The following is a 20,656-nucleotide window of genomic DNA, read 5'->3' on the forward strand; positions in this document are numbered from 1 at the left end:
GTTCCGTTTATATAAGAAAAATCGCGTTTTGGACCGGAGGACTCAGTCAGTGTGGCGCAACACCAGCCTTCAGCAGAAGCGAGGTTTTCACAATAAAGCTCCATTTAGGCTATTTCTCTCTTTTCCCTTTTATCCATAGAAAAACTCTATACTAAACATATATTCTACCTAAATTATATTGATTTAGTTAAAAGAAATGTTATTTTGATTTATGAATAATAATTGAGAGTATTTTAGAAGCGTATCATTGTGGGACAGAGATGCAGAAACCTTGCATGAGCTTAGTGAGTCCATAATCTGTCAAGTGATAAGAAATTACACCAAACATGAAATTAAAGCTAAAAGCCCCTCTCTGATCATCTTCTGATCTTTTTTTAAAGTGGCTTTTTTTAAAATCACGATTATGTTGTTTTTAGAAAGAGAAAAAAAAAACCGTCATTATGTAGGATATAGCTTCTGCAGAATGGTAGTAGTTCATTAGAAATTAGCCCCTGAATTGTGACTGTTTAGGCTGAGCAACCCCGCTCCCCTTCCCGTCTCTGAGGGCTCTGTTTAAGCTGTCTCCCACTAGTCTACAGCCCCAACCTAACATTACTGGTTCAGCAAAAATGGCGAGAAATATTGGAGCTATCCAGCTGTACAGTTTGGAGATGCCAGCTTGGCGAGAACAAAGAAGACGTACATCCATCCAAATGGAGTGTAACAAATAGGCTCTTCTATGTAACAGGTACGCTCTTTTTTTAATAGTCTTTTATTGTATGCTGCTTCACAACAATTTAAAAATAGTCATTAATGCAATTTTAAGCTGAATTTTCTTTATATATGTCCTCCAGAACATGTTAAAAACACCATTTTCATCAGAGCAAAACATTCCGGTCAATGTTATAATCAGGAGGGTATTTGTATTTCCTATTATAATTGTCACTGATAAAAGCTTGGAAAGAATATGTTTTTGTCTGTTTTTATACCTCCCAGTGGTTTATTGTCATTAAGCTTTTCTGTGACAAGGAAAGAAATCTAGATTGCACGTTTGAAACTACAAGCATCCTTTTCGGCACAGAGATGTTTGAATTATTCCAGTCATGTTAAAACAAGAGGTACATAGTAATAATATAGTTAGTTGGAGAAGTTTATTATGTTTTTATTGTGCAATGCTGATTCGTAAGTGGGACAAATGTGCTGGTCGGGGGTTCAGACACAGCAAAACCTCCATCGTTATGCAACACTGCCTCCTTGTGTTCTCTTTTAAGCAAAAAGTGGTTACTGATTATGCTTTTTTGCTAAAGATTGAAAAAAAACTGTAAAAACAAAGAATTTACAAGATAACATTCATTACAACAATAATTTGACACCAGTTAATGTTACTACTGTTGTTTACATTCATTTTGAACAAAAAAGCATTCAGAAAGTAACATCACTCTGTGGACAAATACAGATGTGAAACTGCTGTTGCTGTTTGAACAAAACAGCTACGTCATAGAAGTTTCTTTTACAGACTGCAAACAGCTACAAAAATATAAAAAAACCATCAACAATAGCCCAGTAATAATAAAATTTGGATGCAAATATGAACACAGTTTTTGAAATTAAGAGCATTTCAGTCAATATAATGCAAAAATCAGGCATTAAAACGCCATGTCTCAGAATGGAGAATGTGTGCTTTAGGTCACACATCCAGGTCTTGATTTTAAGCTAATTTCTGTACACGTAAAAAATCAGTTCACTTAGTATAATATTGAATAATTTTAAAGACAATTATCTTTAAAAAGAAAAACTTTTATGGAGAGAAAAAAATAACTTTAATCTTTAAAGATTGGAGAGCTACCGAAGCCGAAAACGGCCTAACCCACTTCTGTTTTGATCGTTTTTTTCCGTGATAACGACATTTACTGTCTCGTTATCTCGAGAAAACTAATTTATTTACTGTAGCGTTCCTCTCTCTTTCCTGACTGAGACGCAGAGTTGTTTATCTGTCCCTTTATTTGTACAGCTGTACAGCTTTCACCAACAAGTTTTTTTAAATTTTAAGTTATTCTTTTATTTAAAATTTGAGCTACGCTCCTCAGACGACCTCATGCCGTCTTGCGCACCAGCCCCCCCTCCCTTTATTCCCCTAAAGCCGCCAACAACAGGTTGAATGACAGAACCCAGGGCCAACAAACGTCTCTGCGTGGTGCATTCACTGAGTTCCGGACATTAGTGGCACCCAAACAGCCACTCAGTCAAATACAATCCTTTTTTCATTTTTCTACAATCCGCTGCAAAACAAAAGAAAATGTTGAACTCCAGAAAAACAGATCGATTTCTAATTGATCAATTTAATCATGGTTGAACTCAGGCAGAGATTGTGCTGATGTTGTTGGTCATATAAACAACCTTCAAATCAGTCATTGTCACTTGCGGAGGAGGTTGGTGCAGCTACAGCTGTGCAGGCAGCTGCAGTTCAGTGATCCTGTGGTTGTTGTCCACTGCATCAGTGATCAGATGAAGGGATCAGGCCGTCGACACAGCCACAGAATGATGCATGAGAGGTGCAGAATGGAATGACTGTGTGTCACTTGGGACGTGGGCTTTTATAATTAAAACGGGGAACAAAAAAGAGCAGGGTAGGCTGTTTTCAGCTTCCACAGAGAACAATAGCCATCCACAAGCTCAGGAGTGCAGATTTAGAGCTGGGAGGTGGACAGAGATGGGTTGGAGTGCATGAGAGTATATATTGGTAAACAGGTAAGAAGCAAAAACAGAGTAAAATGTCTACTTTTTACAAAGCATTGTAAAACAATAGATATGAGGCCAAAAAGAAACACCAGTGCAGGAAATGGGGGTTCAAGCATCGAGGTTCACAATGCTGTCGACGTTCTTCTTCCTTATTCGGATCATCGTCTTGCTAATATTGAAACCTGGAAAAAGGAACCAACAAAATGATGCATAAATAGGGGTGAGGAAACACTGTAAAAATGATTTTATTACTATAAACCGGGGGGGGGGGGCGGCTATGGGGGAATAAGGGGGGCAGCTGGCCCCTAGAATTGCCCACTTGCCCTCCAAATTTTGAGTCAATATTAGTATCATTATTGACAAAGATTAAGAAACCATCAATACAAGCTTCATCAAGCACTGAAAACAAAAGGAACATCTTAAAATAAATCTTGAGCTACTTAAATAATGTTTTTTCAACTTAATTTTGACATATCTCTGTTCCTTTCATCTGTAATGGCCTTCCACTCCTCTTTTCTTATTTATTACCCTTCCAAATCCCCCCCCCCCCCATATTAAGTGTTCTAGCTCCACCACTGCACACATTTGTGCAGAAATAGATAAGGAAAAAAAACACTATCTGGGAATCCTTACCTCTTCTGGGCAAGACGCACTTGTGAACGCAGTGTTTACGGATACGGAAGTTGTTCTTGTTCCCCCCGCAGCCCGTGTACCAAAAGGAATAGCATCTTTTGGCTTTTGGGTGGTAAAAATACCGTCTCTCCTGACCGTCGCAATCTCCTGGATCCACGGGACTCAGGCAGATGTCTGCAGGAGTGAGGCCTGAAACCGGACAGAATTCTCTTACTGGGTAAATACTGGATACATAAACATAACATAATATCAGTGGTGAATGGCCTGCTTAGGGGGGCTACTACACATTAGACAGCTGTAACACAAATGGCAGCAAATATACAACATTCGTTTACATCATAGATTTTGGTTTCCAAAGTACTAAAGGATGAATATTTATAATGTTTGGACATCCAAAGCATTTAATTAATTAATTTCTAATTTGCTTTTTTTAGTAGTACCTTGTCTTTATTTACAATCACAGGATTTAAGTCCTTCCCTGTGTTGGTTTCCGTGTTTTCCAGTCACACACATGAAAGGAGGCCTGTGTGAACCCTCAAGTCAGTGCTTGATTGGTTTTCACAGTTTATGCAATTAACTTTCATGCATTCCAGTTGGATTGCAGGGATCAGGAAGAATGCAGAGGGTTTTTTTTAGCTGCACAAAACCGATACTAGTTGATGCCTGTTTACTTTTCATAAAAATCAGCTTAAAGTCCACATGAGTTCTCATCGTCCTGCTTGTCCCACATCTGGGTAGAATAGATTTTGACTTCTTACTCCATGCTCTTACATGTAGAAAATAGCCTAGAAACTAAGGAAAATGTTTGTGGCATGTTAATTTTTCATTGTAACAATGCTTTTTGTTAATAAATGTTGGAAACCCTATTTATTAACCATTTAGTTGCACTGCATTTTCCTATTTTGTCAGTGCCACACTGCTCTAGTTGATGTTGCTGCTGAGCCTTGTTTTGAGCCTGTGGTACCTCCAGCTCCTGTGAGCACAGACCCTGCTTTACTGGGTCTGGAAGTGTCTGCTCTGAGAAGCAGCATCCCTTAATCTATATATGCAAAAACCAAGATTATGCATCGTTTGTGACCTCTGGTATAATCTCTAAAATAAAAGCCAAACTCCTTGGAGGTTATAGTAACAGACTGATATAGTAGAAAATGTTCTTAAAAGCTGGTTTTTAATTGTAAAGCACCACAGTACTGTAATTTGTCTTAGGTGGATTCATACAAACTTCCATCTGCAGCCTAGTGTAGAATTTACTGCCAGGTATCATAGAAATAATCTTCCAAATAACCGTTTCTTCATCTATTGTATAAACATATAAAAAATTAATATATGAAATATTGTATAAACAATTTCAAATAGATAAAAAAAACATTAAAAGTCCATATATTAAAAAAAAGTATGGTTCTAATTTGTCTTGCCTCCGAACCAAATTTTGACATTTTCAAAAGGTATGTTCAGACTTAAAGAAAAAAAAAGATAAACAAGCATCAACACCCTCATTTTTAGAAGAAAATTGGACACTTTAGAAATAGAACAGGTACTTTGGAGCACATTTTCTAACATCCTTAGGTTATGATATGAAACCAGAGCAGTAACAAAACAAAAACAATTAAAATGACCAAGCTGTGCATAAAATAAATTATCAGTAGTCTTTCTATTTTAAAAATGATTCGATCAGCAGATCCCGGCAAAAATCACACATGTAAGTCATTTGTCTGCCACAAGATGTCAGTATTTTATTGCGAAAAAAGGTAACAATAGCATCAAAACAAAAGTAAGTTCTCTAATGAGAAAAATTCCATCTTAAGGCTTTTACATTCAAAGACACCAGATAAGGAAAATCTGTTTCAGTAGAAAGATTAATTCTTAAATTGAACTTTTAGTTTTCAAACCCTCAATTTACACCCACTTGAATTTAAAATAACATTTAAGTGACATTGTTAGACCTGAAAAGAGCTTTGCTGACATGTGGGAATCTCTCAATAACAATACATTTCATAGAGGCAAAAACTAAGGACTCGCTCTGACTGTGACTCTTCCCATCATGACAAGATTTAGATTAAATTCTCAGATTTATAACTCTGAATAAGATGGGGGTCCTTCATTCACTGTCCAGCTCTGCTAGAGAAGAACCTAAAAACAGCCTGACAAAATAACAAACAACTGAAAGTTTGCGACAAATGGGACTTGTGGCGTTGATCCACTCTTGTTGGCTAATATTAAAATTCCTCCAGTGTTTTGCTTGAACATTTAAAATTGGTTTCTTACTGTTCACATCTCCAAGAGAGTTGTTTATCTGCATCAGAGGTTCATTAGCAGCAGCCAGGTTCTCTGAAATAGACACGTCAATGGATCAATATGCAGTATCTGTGGGTTTGATTCTCTCCCTGTAATCACATGTGAAAACAAACAAGAGGTCCACATCTGTGCAGAAAGATGGAACCACTATGTCAGAAAGTTTCCAAACTTTGTCACTTGTAAATACAGTTAGTTTATTTTTGCTACTCCCACTGCTGCATTGGGTTCTGCAATCCCAGAAAAACATAATTTGACTTATTATAGGTGTAGATACATAAACAATCTATCTAAACCTTTTAGAGAGTGCCTGTAACGCAGGGAAACCATAACCTTTCTGGCTGCCTCTGTTGCACATGCTCATGGAAGCTCTTTTGTAATAATTCCAATGAATGATTTATCAAGCTTTGAGCAATTTGCAGCAAGAGTGTGGGATCCTCAACAAGTTAGGAAATGTCCTAAATTTCACTATTGTTAGCAGCAGTTGTTGTAACAAACGGCTGTTGCTCAACTGAGGATGAATGAGAGCGAGTGGAAAATGTACGATCCATGTGTGGGATTTCTAATAGCACAATAATAGCAAAGTCAATAATATTTTTTTCTTCTTAACTTAAAAGACCAAATGGTGTTTTTGGTGTTTTTAACATGTTTTTTGTAGCATTGTTCTCACTATAGCAGACATGTATTAAGAAAATTAAGCTTAAAATTTCGTTTCTGAGTATTTATTTTTTCAAATCTTTGTGAATCAGGAGCAGATAAAAAATGCCATTTGAAAAACATTGATTTGTAACATAAAAGTTACAATGGGTGGACAACAAGCTCCCTGCTCTGCTTCATTTTGATGCATCCACTTGTAGACAACTAGTATGTCTTTGTTTTCCTTGTCTGAGCTGGTATCTGGCTCAAAACTGTACAGTTGGATAGCTCCAAAATTGCTCAGCCTTTTTTATCGCACTGGTAATGAGTTATCAGTAATAGGGAGGGAAAGGGGGACGGGGTCGCTCCATTCTAATTGTCAATAACTCATAGGCAAACAAAAACAAAAAATGTAAAAACATTTATTTTGGCTAAAAAAGCATAATCTTGATTAAAAGACCACACGGATATGGAAGCGATTCTGTAGCATAATTAAAAATAAAAGTCAAAACCAGAAATGCTTTTTCATTTTCAAAATGAAGCTGCATTTTTTGACTCAAAGGTAAAATGAAAAAGCAATCCGCCAAAATACTTTTTCATTTTCTTCTTCAACACTGCTTATTCTGTCACTTAATTAAAATGATAAAGAAAATGTTATTTGACATTTCATTTTCAAAGTTATCTGGTAAATGTGTAGCAAAATTCAATTAGAAATGTCTAATTTGACAATTAAAATAAATTAACAGAAATGCTTTTTAATTTTCAAAATAACTGCATCAATTGACTCAAAATGAAAATGAAAAATTAATACTTCAAGATGTTTTTTCATTTTCTACTTAAAAACCGCTTATTCTATGTCATAATTAAAACCAAATTGCAAAGAGGGGATTGAATTTTCATTTTAATTTCATTCGAATTGTGTTGTATTATTCAATTTATCTTAGCCTTTCCGGGGGGGGAGACGGGGCGATGACTTCAGTGCTATCTCCGTGTGTCCGGCTGCTAAAAGACGCAAGCTAGGAGCAGTGCAGCCAGGCTTGTAGCTTTGTGTTAGCGGCAGAGAAGAGGGCTTTGTGACGGTTGTGCACTCCTGATGATTGTACACAGCTTCTCTGGACCGCTTCTCTGGACCGCGTAGCAGCATTTGCGTCTTCTCTGGTCCTCCTTTGGACGCACCGCGGTTCGTCGAAACTTCCACTCGCACTAGCTTTGTCTTCGGACCAGCAGCCACCTTCGCATAGTGGAGCGCGAAGCCCCGCGACCCGAAGCTCCAGATCGCCGAAGGCGGAAGTGCTGCTACGCAGATCTGAGAAACTCTAAACCATCACATGAATTTGTGTTTCCAGTGGTGTCCAGAACAAAATAAAGGATGATGTATTTCCCAAATATTAACATCCAAGATGCTCATTGCCAGCATGGAGTTTTAAGTACCTCCACGGCTAATGTTTTTAGCACATATTAGCCTAATGCTAACCCGTCTGTCGGGTCCTTGCAGCGAAGAAAAAAGCACTGATTTAAAAAAATGTGAGCGAGCAGGCCCTTAATAATAATCATAACAGTAATAAAGCACATTTCAAAGATAGTGTCCTACAGCTGGAGCTTCGGGTCGCGGGGCTTCGCGCTCCACTATGCGAAGGTGGCTGCTGGTCCGAAGACAAAGCTAGTGCGAGTGGAAGTTTCGACGAACCGCGGTGCGTCCAAAGGAGGACCACAGAAGACGCAAATGCTGCTACGTGGTCCAGAGAAGCGGTCCAGAGAAGCTGTGTTCAATCATCAGGAGTGCACAACCGTCACAAAAGCCCTCTCCTCTGCCGCTAACACAAGGCTACAAGCCTGACTGCTCCTAGGATGATGTTAGCAGCCGGACACACGGAGATAGCAGCACTGACGTCATCGCCCCGCCTCCCCGCTGGAAATGCTAAGACAAATTGAATAATGCGACAATGTTTGCAGGTGGATGTGAAAATGAAAATGCAATCCCCTCTTTGCATTTTGGTTTTAATTATGACACAGAATAAGCGGTTTTTAAGTAGAAAATGAAAAAGCATTTTGGCAGATTGCTTTTTCATTTAAATTTTGAGAGAAAAAAATGCAGCTTCATTTTAAAAAATGAAAAAGCATTTCTGGTATTGAATTTTATTGTAATTATGCTACAGAATCGCTTCCATACACGGGATGCTTTTAGAAAAGATCAAAAGATTATCAGAGTGGGATTGTAACTTTTAAAAATAACTTTTGGAAAGTAGAATAATGTAGCAACTGCAGCAAAACATTACTTTTAATATTTATTTTTGTTCTTTTCAGGTCATTTTGATGGATGTATCACATGACCAGTGGCATAAATTAAGCACACTGTAGATAGGAAAACAGTTGGTGTAATTTTAAAAACAAAATAAATACAAAAAGCTATTTAATAAAATGGAAGAATGTGCAATGCAATAGTCTTACAACTGGCGTGACCCACTGTTTAAAACTTCTTTGCTTTTCTTTTCTCTTATTGTCTCTACTAAATGTTTCAACAGTATTAATTTTTGTTTATGATCTTTTCCATCTGAAAACTAATTTGATTAATATCCCTGAGTAATCTGAGTGTAAATAAAGCCTTGCTTGGTGGAGTGTGGTGAGTGTGGTGAGCATTTACCAGAGGCAACAACTGGCTGCACGAAACTGAATCTTCTGGGAGCGAGTGTGCTGACCTGCGGTGCTGCTGAAGAAGTTTCTGTATCAAAATGACAACACAAATATGATTTTTAGAAACAAAGAGGGGAAAACAGAAGTTTGAAGAATTTTTTTCATTGGTTTCATCTAATAGAAAAAAAAAAAAAAAAGAGAGAAAAACTGCGCATCCTATAATTTTCTGTCCTGTATTATCACGACCATATGGCGCACTTAAAAGTCGGAAATTTTCTCCAAAATGTACGGTGCGTCCTATTTTGCGGTGTGCCTAATGTGTTGTTGTGTGACTTTGTTAAAGAGGATGTAGGAGAGGACAGCAGGAGAACGGTATAGAGGGAAGAGTGGACATGAAAGAAGACCCCCCCTCGAATAGTACAAAAGTGCAGGTATGTGAATCATGCAGAACAACGTCGTTTTGGAAACCCTGAAAATGCCGCCTGCAAAGAGACACGATTATGAAGCACAGTTTAAACTGCAAGCTATCAGCTACGCGGAGGAACAATCGAGCAGCTGCAGGAAGCTGAAAAACAAACTCCGACAAGGCAAGAAGACGCAGCTGAGTTTCCGCGGAAACAAAGCGGGGTGGAATTGGAAGACTGACTCGAGCAATGGATTAACGATCAGAGAACAGCTGGGAGAAGCGTCTCTACAGTCACTATTCGTCTGAAGGCCGTAACGCTTGCAGAGGAAATGAAAATTGAACATTTTCAAGGAGGTGTGTCTTGGTGCTTTCGTTTGATGAAAACGGTGCCATCTTTCCGTCCGGGCAAGTACTACGGTGGCGCAGAAACTTCCGGCGGATTACAAAATCTGTCCATCTTCCCCTCCAACTGCAGCAAACACGTCCAGCCCAGCCACATCACCAACATGGACGAGGCGCCGCTCACTTTTGACATCCCGGTGAGTCACACTGTCGAATGGTGGGCACAGTTTAACTAAGACTGAGAGGCAGCGCCGTGCCCGTTCCGCCACAATTTGTGAATGGATTGTAGAAGCTTGGGCTGACGTGTCTGCTTCCACTGTTCTTCGAGCTTCCGAAAAGCCACTATCATTACTGAAGAGCCGCACAGCAACGAGTCGGACTCTGACGATGACAAAAGAGAACCTGGCGTGTTTCATATAAAATTTAGCCCAGCTGTTCATTTCAGATACAGAAGATGAGGACTTTGATGGATTTTTGGATGCTGATTGATGACTGAAAAAAATAAATTAGATTAGATCCAACTCAGTTTTGCCCCCGCTGCCTTTTTTAAAACACAAACTAGCATGCATGTTTTACCGGTATGTTTTAACGTGCCCGCGCCTTAAAAAAAAGATCACTTATTCCACAATTGTGTTGCCTCATATGTGTGTGTTTTTTTAAAAACGTATCGGAAAATCATTTTTGCATTTCCAATTTTCTGTTTCTCTCTTTTCTTTATTTTAAATAAAAACGTTTTTGCATTTCCACATTTTCGTAGCTGCTGTTTTTAAAAGAGTAAAATCATTTTGTATTTCAACTTTTTAAGTATATTTTTTAGCTTTTCTACATTTTTTGGGGGCCTTTTAAAAAAACAGTAAAAACATTTTTGCATTTCTTTTTTCTGTTGCTCCTTTAAAAAAAAGTAAAATCCATTTTGCATTTTCACAGTATTATTGCTGTTTTTTTAAAGGTAAAATCCTTTTTGCATTTCGACACTTTATTCTGTGAACATTTCTTTACAATCACCTTTTTTTCCCTCCTGTCTCATATGTAGGTTTGTTGGCTCCACGACCTCTCCCACATCTGTGGGCCCTGACAGCACAGAGAGATGAAACTCACATTACTTCTAACAGAAGGACAAACATGTTCCATAATCTCACTACAAGAACCAACCTGTTAATGGGTTGAACTCAAATGCCCTTTAGGATTTAACAGGTTTTTTTTTAAAACAAAGCCTAACAATGCCATGTTGACAGCTTGGGTGTGTGCCAGTCTTCAGGAGTACAGAGTTCAAAAGGCTTTCTTACCTGGGTTCTGACATTTGGCTTGGCACTCGGCCATGCTCCAGAAATTGTTGGCATTGCCAAAGCAGCCACCATAAAAGAAGCGCCTACACTGGCGAGTCTTGCTGTCAAAGAAGTAGCGTGACAGTAGCCCTCGACAGGGACCGGGAGCCTCTTCTAAATGGCACGGGTTCTTCTCATCTACCAGGTGAAGACAAAGGAAAGGTATTAGTGACTCACTTCCAGCACGCTGTTGCCAAGACGGTTGCCAAATACAAACAATACAGCAAATTAGACAGATGGTGTTTATTGGCAGACTTTTTCCTCTTTATTGAACGCTGCCAAAAATTATGCCTGTCATATTTTCACCAGTGAGTTGTCAATCATAAAAATAGAATAAATGATCTGTTTTTTGTCAGTTAATAATTTCTATTTAATAAACAAAAAAGAGGCAGCCGTTTTTTAAATTGTGACCTTTTGATGCAGGGTTTACACTCAGCTGCCAGACAAAGGGATGGGACACGTGGCCATAGAAAGTGGATGTTGTAACTGCATGGTGTAAGTCTCCTTCTGACTTCACTGGGCGCTGTCCAGCTACCACTGACCTCTCTGTCATCTAGTAATGACTCACATTCAGTGGCAACCTCTGGACTAACGCTGCACCCTCGTCTTCACTTTCATGTCACAAACATGGGCTTATCAAAGATCTTCTGCCATAAAAATTCTGTTCTTGGTCTTTTAACATGTTCTTGATGCATTTTTTCTGGTAATGGAGGAAATGTATAGCCATCCATCCATCCATCCATCTTCCTCCGCTTATCCGGGACCGGGTCGCGGGGGCAGCAGACTGAGCAGAGATGCCCAGACTTCCCTCACCCCAGCCACTTCCTCCAGCTCCTCTGGGGGGACCCCGAGGCGTTCCCAGGCCAGCCGAGAGACGTAGTCTCTCCAGCGTGTCCTGGGTCTTCCCCGGGGCCTCCGCCCAGTGGGACATGCCCGGAACACCTCTCCAGGGAGGCGTCCAGGGGGCATCCGGACTAGATGCCCGAGCCACCTCAGCTGGCTCCTTTCGATGTGGAGGAGAAGCGGTTCTACTCCGAGCTCCCCGCGGGTGACCGAGCTTCTTAGCTTCTAAGGGAGCGCCCAGCCACCCTACGGAGGAAGCTCATTTCAGCCGCTTGTATTCGGGACCTCGTTCTTTCGGTCATGACCCATAGCTCATGACCATAGGTGAGTATTGGAACATAGATCGACCGGTAAATTGAGAGCTTTGCTTTTCGGCTCAGCTCTCTCTTCACCACAACGGACCGATAGAGCGACCGCATAACTACGGACGCCTTCGATCCGCCTGTCAATCTCACGCTCCGATCTTCCCTCACTCGTGAACAAGACCCCAAGGTATTTAAACTCCTCCACCTGGGGCAAGGACACTCCACCGACCGAGAGATGGCAAACTACCTTTCTCCGGTCAAGGACCATGGCCTCAGATTTAGCGGTGCTGACCCTCATCCCAGCCGCTTCACACTCGGCCGCAAACCGCCCCAATGCACGCTGGAGGTCCCGGTTCGATGAAGCCAACAGGACAACATCATCTGCAAAGCAGAGAGGAAATCCTGTGGTCCCCAAACCAGATCCCTTCCGGCCCCTGGCTGCGCCTAGAAATTCTGTCCATAAAAACAATGAACAGAACCGGTGATAAAGGGCAGCCCTGCCGGACTCCAACGTGGACCGGGAACAGGTCTGACTTACTGCCAGCTATGCGAACCAAGCTCCTACTCCGGTCATACAGAGACCGGACAGCCCTCAGTAAGGCTCCCCGGACCCCATACTCCCAGAGCACCCCCCACAGGATGCCACGGGGGACGCGGTCGAACACCTTCTCCAAATCCACAAAACACATATGGACTGGATGAGCGAACTCCCACAATCCCTCCAGCACCCTAGATAGGGTGTAGAGCTGGTCCACCGTTCCACGACCAGGACGGAAACCGCACTGTTGTTCCTGAATCCGAGGTTCGACTATCGGACGGAGTCTCCTCTCCAGTACCCTGGCATAGACTTTCCCAGGGAGGCTGAGGAGTGTAATTCCCCTATGGTTGGAACACACCCTCCGGTCCCCCTTCTTAAAGAGGGGAACCACCACCCCTGTCTGCCAGTCCAGTGGTACGGTTCCCGACCGCCACGCGATGCTGCAGAGACGTGTCAGCCAAGACACTCCCACAGCATCCAGAGACTTGAGGTGCTCAGGGCGGACTTCATCCACCCCCGGGGCCTTGCCACCGAGGAGCTCGTTGACTACCTCAGTGACTTCAGCCCGGGTAATAGACAGCCCCACCCCAATGTCCTCACTCTCCGCTTCTTCAAAAGAAGGCGTGTCAGTGGGATTGAGGAGATCCTCGAAGTGCTCCTTCCACCGCCCGACAATGTCCCCAGTCGAAGTCAACAGCTCCCCACCTGCACTGAAAACGGTGCCTGTGGAGAACTGCTTTCCCCTCCTGAGTCGTCGGATGGTTTGCCAGAATTTCTTCGAGGCCAACCGATAGTCCTTCTCCATGGCCTCACCGAACTCCTCCCAGGACCGAGTTTTCGCCTCCGCAACAGTCCGGGCCGCAGCTCGCTTAGACTGCCGGTACCTGTCAGCTGCCTCTGGAGTCCCGCAGGCCAGCCAGGCCTGGTAGGACTCCTTCTTCAGCTTGACGGCATCCCTTACTTCCGGTGTCCACCACCGGGTTCGGGGGTTACCGCCGCGACAGGCACCAGAGACCTTGCGACCACAGCTCCGAGCAGCAGCAGAGACAATGGAGGTGGAAAACATGGTCCACTCGGACTCAATGTCCCCAACCTCCCTCGGTACCTGTTTGAAGTTCTCCCGGATGTGGGAGTTAAAGACTTCCCTGACGGAGGGCTCAGCCAGACGTTCCCAGAAGACCCTCACAGTACGTTTGGGTCTTCCAAGTCTTTCCGGCCTCCTTCCCCGCCAGCGAATCCAACTCACCACCAGGTAGTGATCGGTGGACAGCTCCGCCCCTCTCTTCACCCGAGTGTCCAAGACACAGGGCCGAAGGTCGCCTGAAACAACTACGAAGTCGATCATTGACCTCCTGCCTAGGGTGTCCTGATGCCAGGTGTATTGATGGACACCCTTGTGCTCGAACATGGTGTTCGTTATGGACAAACTATGACGAGCGCAGAAGTCCAATAACAAAACACCACTCGGGTTCAGATCAGGGGGGGCGTTCCTACCAATCACACCCCTCCAGGTGCCACTGTCATTGCCCACGTGGGCATTGAAGTCCCCCAGGAAGACAATGGAGTCCCCCGTTGGGGCACTTTCCAGTACCCCTTCGAGAGACACCAAGAAGGCCTGGTACTCCGAACTGCTGTTCGGCCCGTAAGCCGAAACCACAGTTAGAGACCTGTCCCCCACCCGGAGGCGGAGGGACATGACCCTCTCGTCCACCGGTGTGAACTCCAACACTTGGCGGCTGAGCTGGGGGCTCACGAGTAAGCCCACGCCAGCCCGCCGCCTCTCACCTCGGGCAACTCCAGAGAGGTAGAGAGTCCAACCCCTCTCTAAGGACTGAGTTTCAGAGCCCAGGCCATGTGTGGAGGTGAGCCCGACTATATCTAGACGGTATCTCTCAACCTCTCGCACCAGCTCAGGCTCCTTCCCTCCCAGAGAGGTGACATTCCATGTCCCAAAAGCCAGGTTCCATGATCGGGGTTTGGGCCGCCGAGGCACCCGCCCTCGACTGCCACCCAAACCACATTGCACCGGCCCCTTTTGAAATGTATAGCAAAAATGTAAAATCAAGAACATTTCTGAGCATTTCTTTGTTCAAATCACTGTAAAATAGGAGCAGAAACTATGTCCTAGAAACGACACAGGTTTTTTGATTTTGGCTAAAAACTGCAACATCATAATTAAAAGACCACTGGGAACACTTTTAGAATAGATCAAAAGATGATTGTAGTCGGACTGTAACCCTTGTGCTATCTTAGGCACTTTAACATTGGGAGTTGGGTCATCTAGACCCACTAGACAGTGCGCTGAACCTTTTTTCTTCAATGATTTGTGAACCTCACTGGTGTCCATGGATTATATGAACTCTTTCCACCTTTATCCACCTTTGTCATGGTAGGGAGAACACATCAATGTAAGGGTGCGGTCATCTAAGATAGCACAAGGGTTAAAAGTCTCCACACACACGTAAGCAAGTCCAGAAAGGGTTTTTTTCAAGCTATGCAGAACATTGAAGTGGCCAAAGGCCTTGGTTGGGACACTGTCTCAGCCACCTTCCTCTGTGTTCAGCCGTCCCACCCTTATCTTCTTTAGAATGCAGCCTCTGACTCAGAGATGGAATGAATGTTACTAAGCTGTACATGGAAAAAGACAATAAAAAAAAGAATAGTGTTGGGCAGAGTTTTAAAGACAAAAAAAAGTGTTTGTCAGCTGCTTACAAAACATGGAGAAATTTGCCACATTTCATAATAAGAATATCAAAGCCTGTTTTTTTCCCATCAAACTGAGACACATTTGTAAAGGAACACGCATTTGCAGCATGAGAGTAGAGCTGAAGATAAGTTGACAGCACACTCTGTGCTGACAATGTGGCACATTTTAATGGGAGTAACCCACAAATGCTTTTTTGCAGGAAATGTGGCATCATAAAAAAAAAACATAAACAGATTTCCCAATGGTAAAGGATTTATTGTGAGGCAGCACTATCAGAGCAAAGAAATAATTCACTGAGTTTTTCTAGAAGTTTATGAGGTTTGAGTACTCTAATAAATTTAACTTAATTTCAAAACATCTGAGGTTTTGTTGCGTCTCAGTGACACACAAGTGCCAAACTTAGCCTCATGCAAACCTGCAAGTTGGAAACTAGAGAAAAAAAAAACTCTGGGACTAAAGGAGAAAAGTGCAACATTCCATCTGCTGAAGGAAACGAGAAAGTGTCAGGGGTGATGAGCAAACATGTTCCTGACGGGAGCCTGAAACATCTGCAGCATAATGTTGTTGTCTGTGTGTCACCCTGCAGATACAGAGAGATGCTCAGGGAATGGCATGTTTGAATTCATAATGAAACATGATACTTTCAGCTCCCTTATATAGCGCCACGCATAATTAGAGAGCACAAGGTAATAGATGCACTTTTGACATCATACAATCGAATTAAATTGAATTATCTTTCATGACGTTTTTATTGCTTCTGTTTATGGGAGAAATTGGAATCACTCGAGTCAACAAACTTTTGTTAAGAAGGGCATTGAGGAATTTTTATTATGTAGCAATCACATTTATGGTAAATAAGATGCGTGGCCCTACATAATTTTGTGATCGAGTTTTGGTTGGGAGTAGTAATTTTTTCCTGTTTCAACACCTATTTGAATCCTTACTGAAGGCTCATTTCATGCTCTGCAGTTTATTCTGGCCTATCATGAGAATGAAGAACCAAAAAGTGAAGATTTATTTACCAAGAACAGACTCACCTGTTCAAAAGAGAATAGTAACATGAACTCTTTTTAGCTGCAGCTGTCACAACAACAAGCTGTTTTTTTTTTTAATTCAGTGGTCTCTAAAGGGCACATAAGTTTATTCCAGATTGAAAAAAACTATTTTAAAGTCTTTTTCTACGAGGATTTTATGAATTTTAATTTGTTTTATCCCACAATGGGGAAATTATTCTCCGCATTTGGCCCATCCCCTGGGAGGAGCCGTGAGCTGCAGACTAACTGTGCTTGGGGGGCGACAGCTGGTTGGTGAGGGGGGGATTGATCCACCAACCCTTTGGTTGTTAGATGACCTGCTCTACCGCCTGAGCTAAACTGCCGCCCAAAAAACACGCGGTAAGATATAAAGAGTGTGTAAAATGTCCTTATTGTCATTTTTGTTTAAAGGAATACAAAAGCATTTACTTATGTTACATTTTGTGTGATCTACTATTATTTTGCAGTAATTAACTTAGATTTGCAGTTTTAGGTAAACTTTGTGTCAGGACCAAGAGGGAAAATTTCCTGTTTGAAGCAGGTCTGAAAAGGATGTAACTAAATATGGCACATTTGGATTTTATTTATTATCCCTGCGAGAGCAAATTTTATTTGACATCACTTTTAACACTTTATTTTCCACTCCTTTTTTTCTTGTTTTTTCCTTTTTTCTTTAATAATGTATATTTTATAGGCCTTCTCTGAAGGCCTATAAAATATCCAAATCGTGTGATAATTTTATGTTGTCCGTGCATACTCATTAAATCATTCCAAAGAGCTTGTCCATTCTCTTTTATTTTGTTTATGATGGTTATGCTGCTTCCAGACAGACATATTTTTACATTGGAGCATTCAGCCAATCGCTTTTCAGCAGTCCTTTGTTACCAGGCAGGGTAAGGGCCTTCACTGTGAGTTGTTAAGTTCTCCTAATGCAAAATCATTGTCAGTCATTCATTTACTTCAACCAATCAGATTTTGAGTTTGTGTCAGCAGGGTCGTCTAGCAGGCTTAGACAACGTCACAGTGTTCAGACCTTCTGATTGGACAGAACTTTCAGGAAGACACATGCAGCCTTGTCCAGTTTGACACAGAGCCGCGGAGCACTTTTTGATCTGTCTCAGTTAAAAACAGAGCTGACTGTAATGTACGCCATGGATGATTTTCCAGGAAAATCTCCCACTGATCTCCTTGACTTCCTTCATCAGAAAAATCAGAGTGAGATCACGAAGCAGCTGTACAGATTTGTGTGTTTGGCGCTGACCATCCCCGTGTCCACTGCGTCTGTTGAGAGGACATTTTCGGCTCTTAACCCTTGTGCTATCTTAGATGACCCCACCATTACATTGACGTGTTCTCCATACCATGACAAAGGTGGATAAAGGTGGAAAGAGTTCATGTAATCCATGGACACCAGTGAAGATCACGAATCTTGAAGAAAAAAGTTCAGCGCACTGTCTAGTGGCTCTAGATGACCCAACTCCCAATGTTAAAGTGCCTAGGATAGCACAAGGGTTACAACCTACGCAGAAGCACAACTGGACAGACTTGGCTCTCAGCACTGGCCTTGACGGTAATAGAAAAGGACTTCTTGACAAAACTGAAGCATGATAATTTACATGACAGGGTGATCAAACGGTTTTTGAGGCAAGAGAGGAGGATGGATTTTGTCTCCAAATATAATTTTTTGATAAATATCATAATAAATAATATTTCAAACTTATGTGATTGTTTTCAATGTTTTGTGCTGGCTGTAGTTGCATAATGAGATGTGTTTACTGTTTTGTTCATTCAGTTTATTTAGAAGCATAAAAATGCTTAACGAGGGGATAAGTGATTCAGATGTAGCGCTACTGAAGGTCCAGATGTATAATGCATGGTCCGCCACTTTTCAAATCATTAGTTTATGGATTTATGTGTATCCAGCTTCATAATAGGAGTGTTAAAGTCATTTAAGTAAAGATGGTGAATGCTTAGCAGAAAACCTGTCAGCCAACATGATTAAATGATTTTTGTAAAAAGAAAATCATTAATTTATTTATGATCAAACATCTGACTCTGAGACTTTTGAAGCCAATGTGTCTGACTTCAGTTTTTACTATTTATTTTAAAACTGAAAAAAGAAAGTCAATGTGCATTTCTTGGGACACAGTCAACTCTTGTGTGTGGTGGATTCAAACTCAAACTTGCGGGGGGGGGTTGTAGTGTGTAGGGTTGTAGGGTTATGGGGGGTGGTTGTGGGTGCGTGGCGATCCCTGGGTTGCTTAGGTCGCGTGCCTGGGCTGGCTTGCGGAGACGGCGCGCCGGTCGGGGGTGGCCGACTCATGGGTCCCGGGGGCCCTGGCTTCGTCCCTGGCCTTTGTCTCGGTGTCCGGCGCCCGGTGGCCCCCATGGCTGCCGCCTGGTACGGCTAAGCGCTCCTGTCTCGTGGCCTGGGGGCCGGACACTGGGTTCGCTTGTGCCTCTGGGCATTGGGGGGGCCCTTGTAGGGGGGCCCTCTCTGTGCCTGGCTGGTGGGGTGGGCGGTCCCCTCCTCCTCCCCTCCCGGGCTGCCTGGGTCCGGGTGCTGGGGGGGCTTCTGGCCTGGGGGGCTCCCCTCCCCTCTCCTGGTCTGGCTGGTCTGGCTGGGTGGGATCTGGTTCCCCTTATGAACACACGGTTCACTTCGGCAGCATGCATGTATCTCCACCCCCATGTGCACGTGCACACTGCCACACTGCTCCCTGTCTGCTTCATCCCTCCTCCTTACCCACAGTGTATTGATGGAATTTTTTTTTTTTTTTCTCGCTCATCTTAGTGTCAGATTTACACCTTTGATCAATCATTCGTCTTTCCAGCAGATCTGGTATAATTGTTACAGCTTAAAATAATAACTTATTCAAATCAGTGCTTGTATCCCCCACCTTTTCACCTTTCTTCCTTTTACTCTCTTCCACCCTCCCCTCACATTCTTCTCCTCTCCCTCCCCAGACACACTCTTCTTTCTCTTTCGGCTTTTCCCATCAGGGGTCGCCACAGCGAATCATCGTTTTCCACCTCACTCTGTCATGGACATCTTCTACCCTAACATTAGCCAATTTCATGTCCTCTGTTAAGACATCCATATATCTCCTCTTTGGCCGTCCTCTTGCCCTCCTGCCAGGCAGCTCCATCTCCAACATCCTTCTACCAATATATCCACTATCCCTCCTCTGAACATGTCCAAACCATCTCAGTATGGCTTCTCTGACTTTGTCGCTAACACAGGCAACATGAGCCGTCCCTCTGATGTACTCGTTCCTTATCCTGTCTAACCTGGTCACTCCTAAGGAGAACCTCAACATCTTCATCTCTGCTACCTCCATCTCAGCCTCTTGTCTCTGTCTCACTGCTACCGTCTCTAACCCATAGAGCAGAGCTGGTCTCACCACTGTCTTGTACACCTTTCCTTTGAGTCTTGCTGGCACTCTTCTGTCACACAACACTCCTGACACTTTCCTCCAACCGCTCCAACCTGCCTGCACTCGCCTCTTCACCTCTTTTCTACACTCCCCATCACACTGAACTGTTGACCCCAAGTACTTAAACTCCTGCACCTTCTTCACCTCAGCCCCCTGTAACCTAACGCTTCTACCTTGATTCCTCTCGTTCAGACACATGTATTCTGTCTTACTACGACTGACCTTCATGCCTCTTCTTTCCAGAGCAAACCTCCACCTCTCTAGCTGTTCCTCCACCTGCTCTCTACTCTCACTGCAAATTACGATGTCATCCTCAAACATCATTGTCCAGGGAGATTCCTGTCTTACCTCGTCTGTTAGCCTGTCCATCAGCATAGCAAACAAAAAAGGACTCAAAGCTGATCCTTGGTGTAGTCCCACCTCCACCTTGAACTCCTCTGTCTGACCTACAGCACATCTCACCACCGTCATACTTCTCTCATACATGTCCTGAACTACTCTGACATACTTCTCTGCCACTCCAGACGACCTCATACAGTACCACAGCTCCTCCCTCGGCACCCTGTCATAAGCCTTCTCTAAATCTACGAATACACAATGTAGCTCCTTCTGACCATCTCTGTACTTTTCCATCAACATTCTCAAAGCAAAAATGGCATCAGTGGTGCTTTTACGGGGCATGAAACCATACTGCTGCTCACAAATCTCCACCTTCTTCCTAAGCCTGGCTTCCACTACTCTTTCCCACAGCTTCATTGTGTGGCTCATCAACTTTATTCCTCTATAGTTGCTGCAGTTCTGCGTGTCAC

At 42.8% G+C, this 20,656-nt stretch overlaps 1 protein-coding gene across 1 annotated transcript in view; it reads right to left on the reverse strand.

Annotated features, from left to right (window-relative positions):
- Positions 1–743: 743 nt before the first annotated feature.
- LOC101174546 (tissue factor pathway inhibitor) overlaps positions 744–20,656 on the reverse strand; it is a 64,161-nt gene continuing 44,248 nt past the window's right edge. The window contains exons 3-8 of the mRNA XM_023950477.1: positions 10,945–11,121; positions 10,664–10,729; positions 8,921–8,998; positions 5,617–5,679; positions 3,352–3,540; positions 744–2,900 (exon numbers count right to left, since the gene is read on the reverse strand). Coding sequence (XP_023806245.1) covers positions 2,827–2,900; positions 3,352–3,540; positions 5,617–5,679; positions 8,921–8,998; positions 10,664–10,729; positions 10,945–11,121 — 647 coding nt within the window. The 3' untranslated portion in view covers positions 744–2,826. The remainder of the gene's footprint in view (positions 2,901–3,351; positions 3,541–5,616; positions 5,680–8,920; positions 8,999–10,663; positions 10,730–10,944; positions 11,122–20,656) is intronic.

Source organism: Oryzias latipes, chromosome 21 (genome assembly GCF_002234675.1).
Source record: "Oryzias latipes chromosome 21, ASM223467v1".
In the NCBI taxonomy this organism is placed as follows: Eukaryota; Metazoa; Chordata; class Actinopteri; order Beloniformes; family Adrianichthyidae; genus Oryzias; species Oryzias latipes.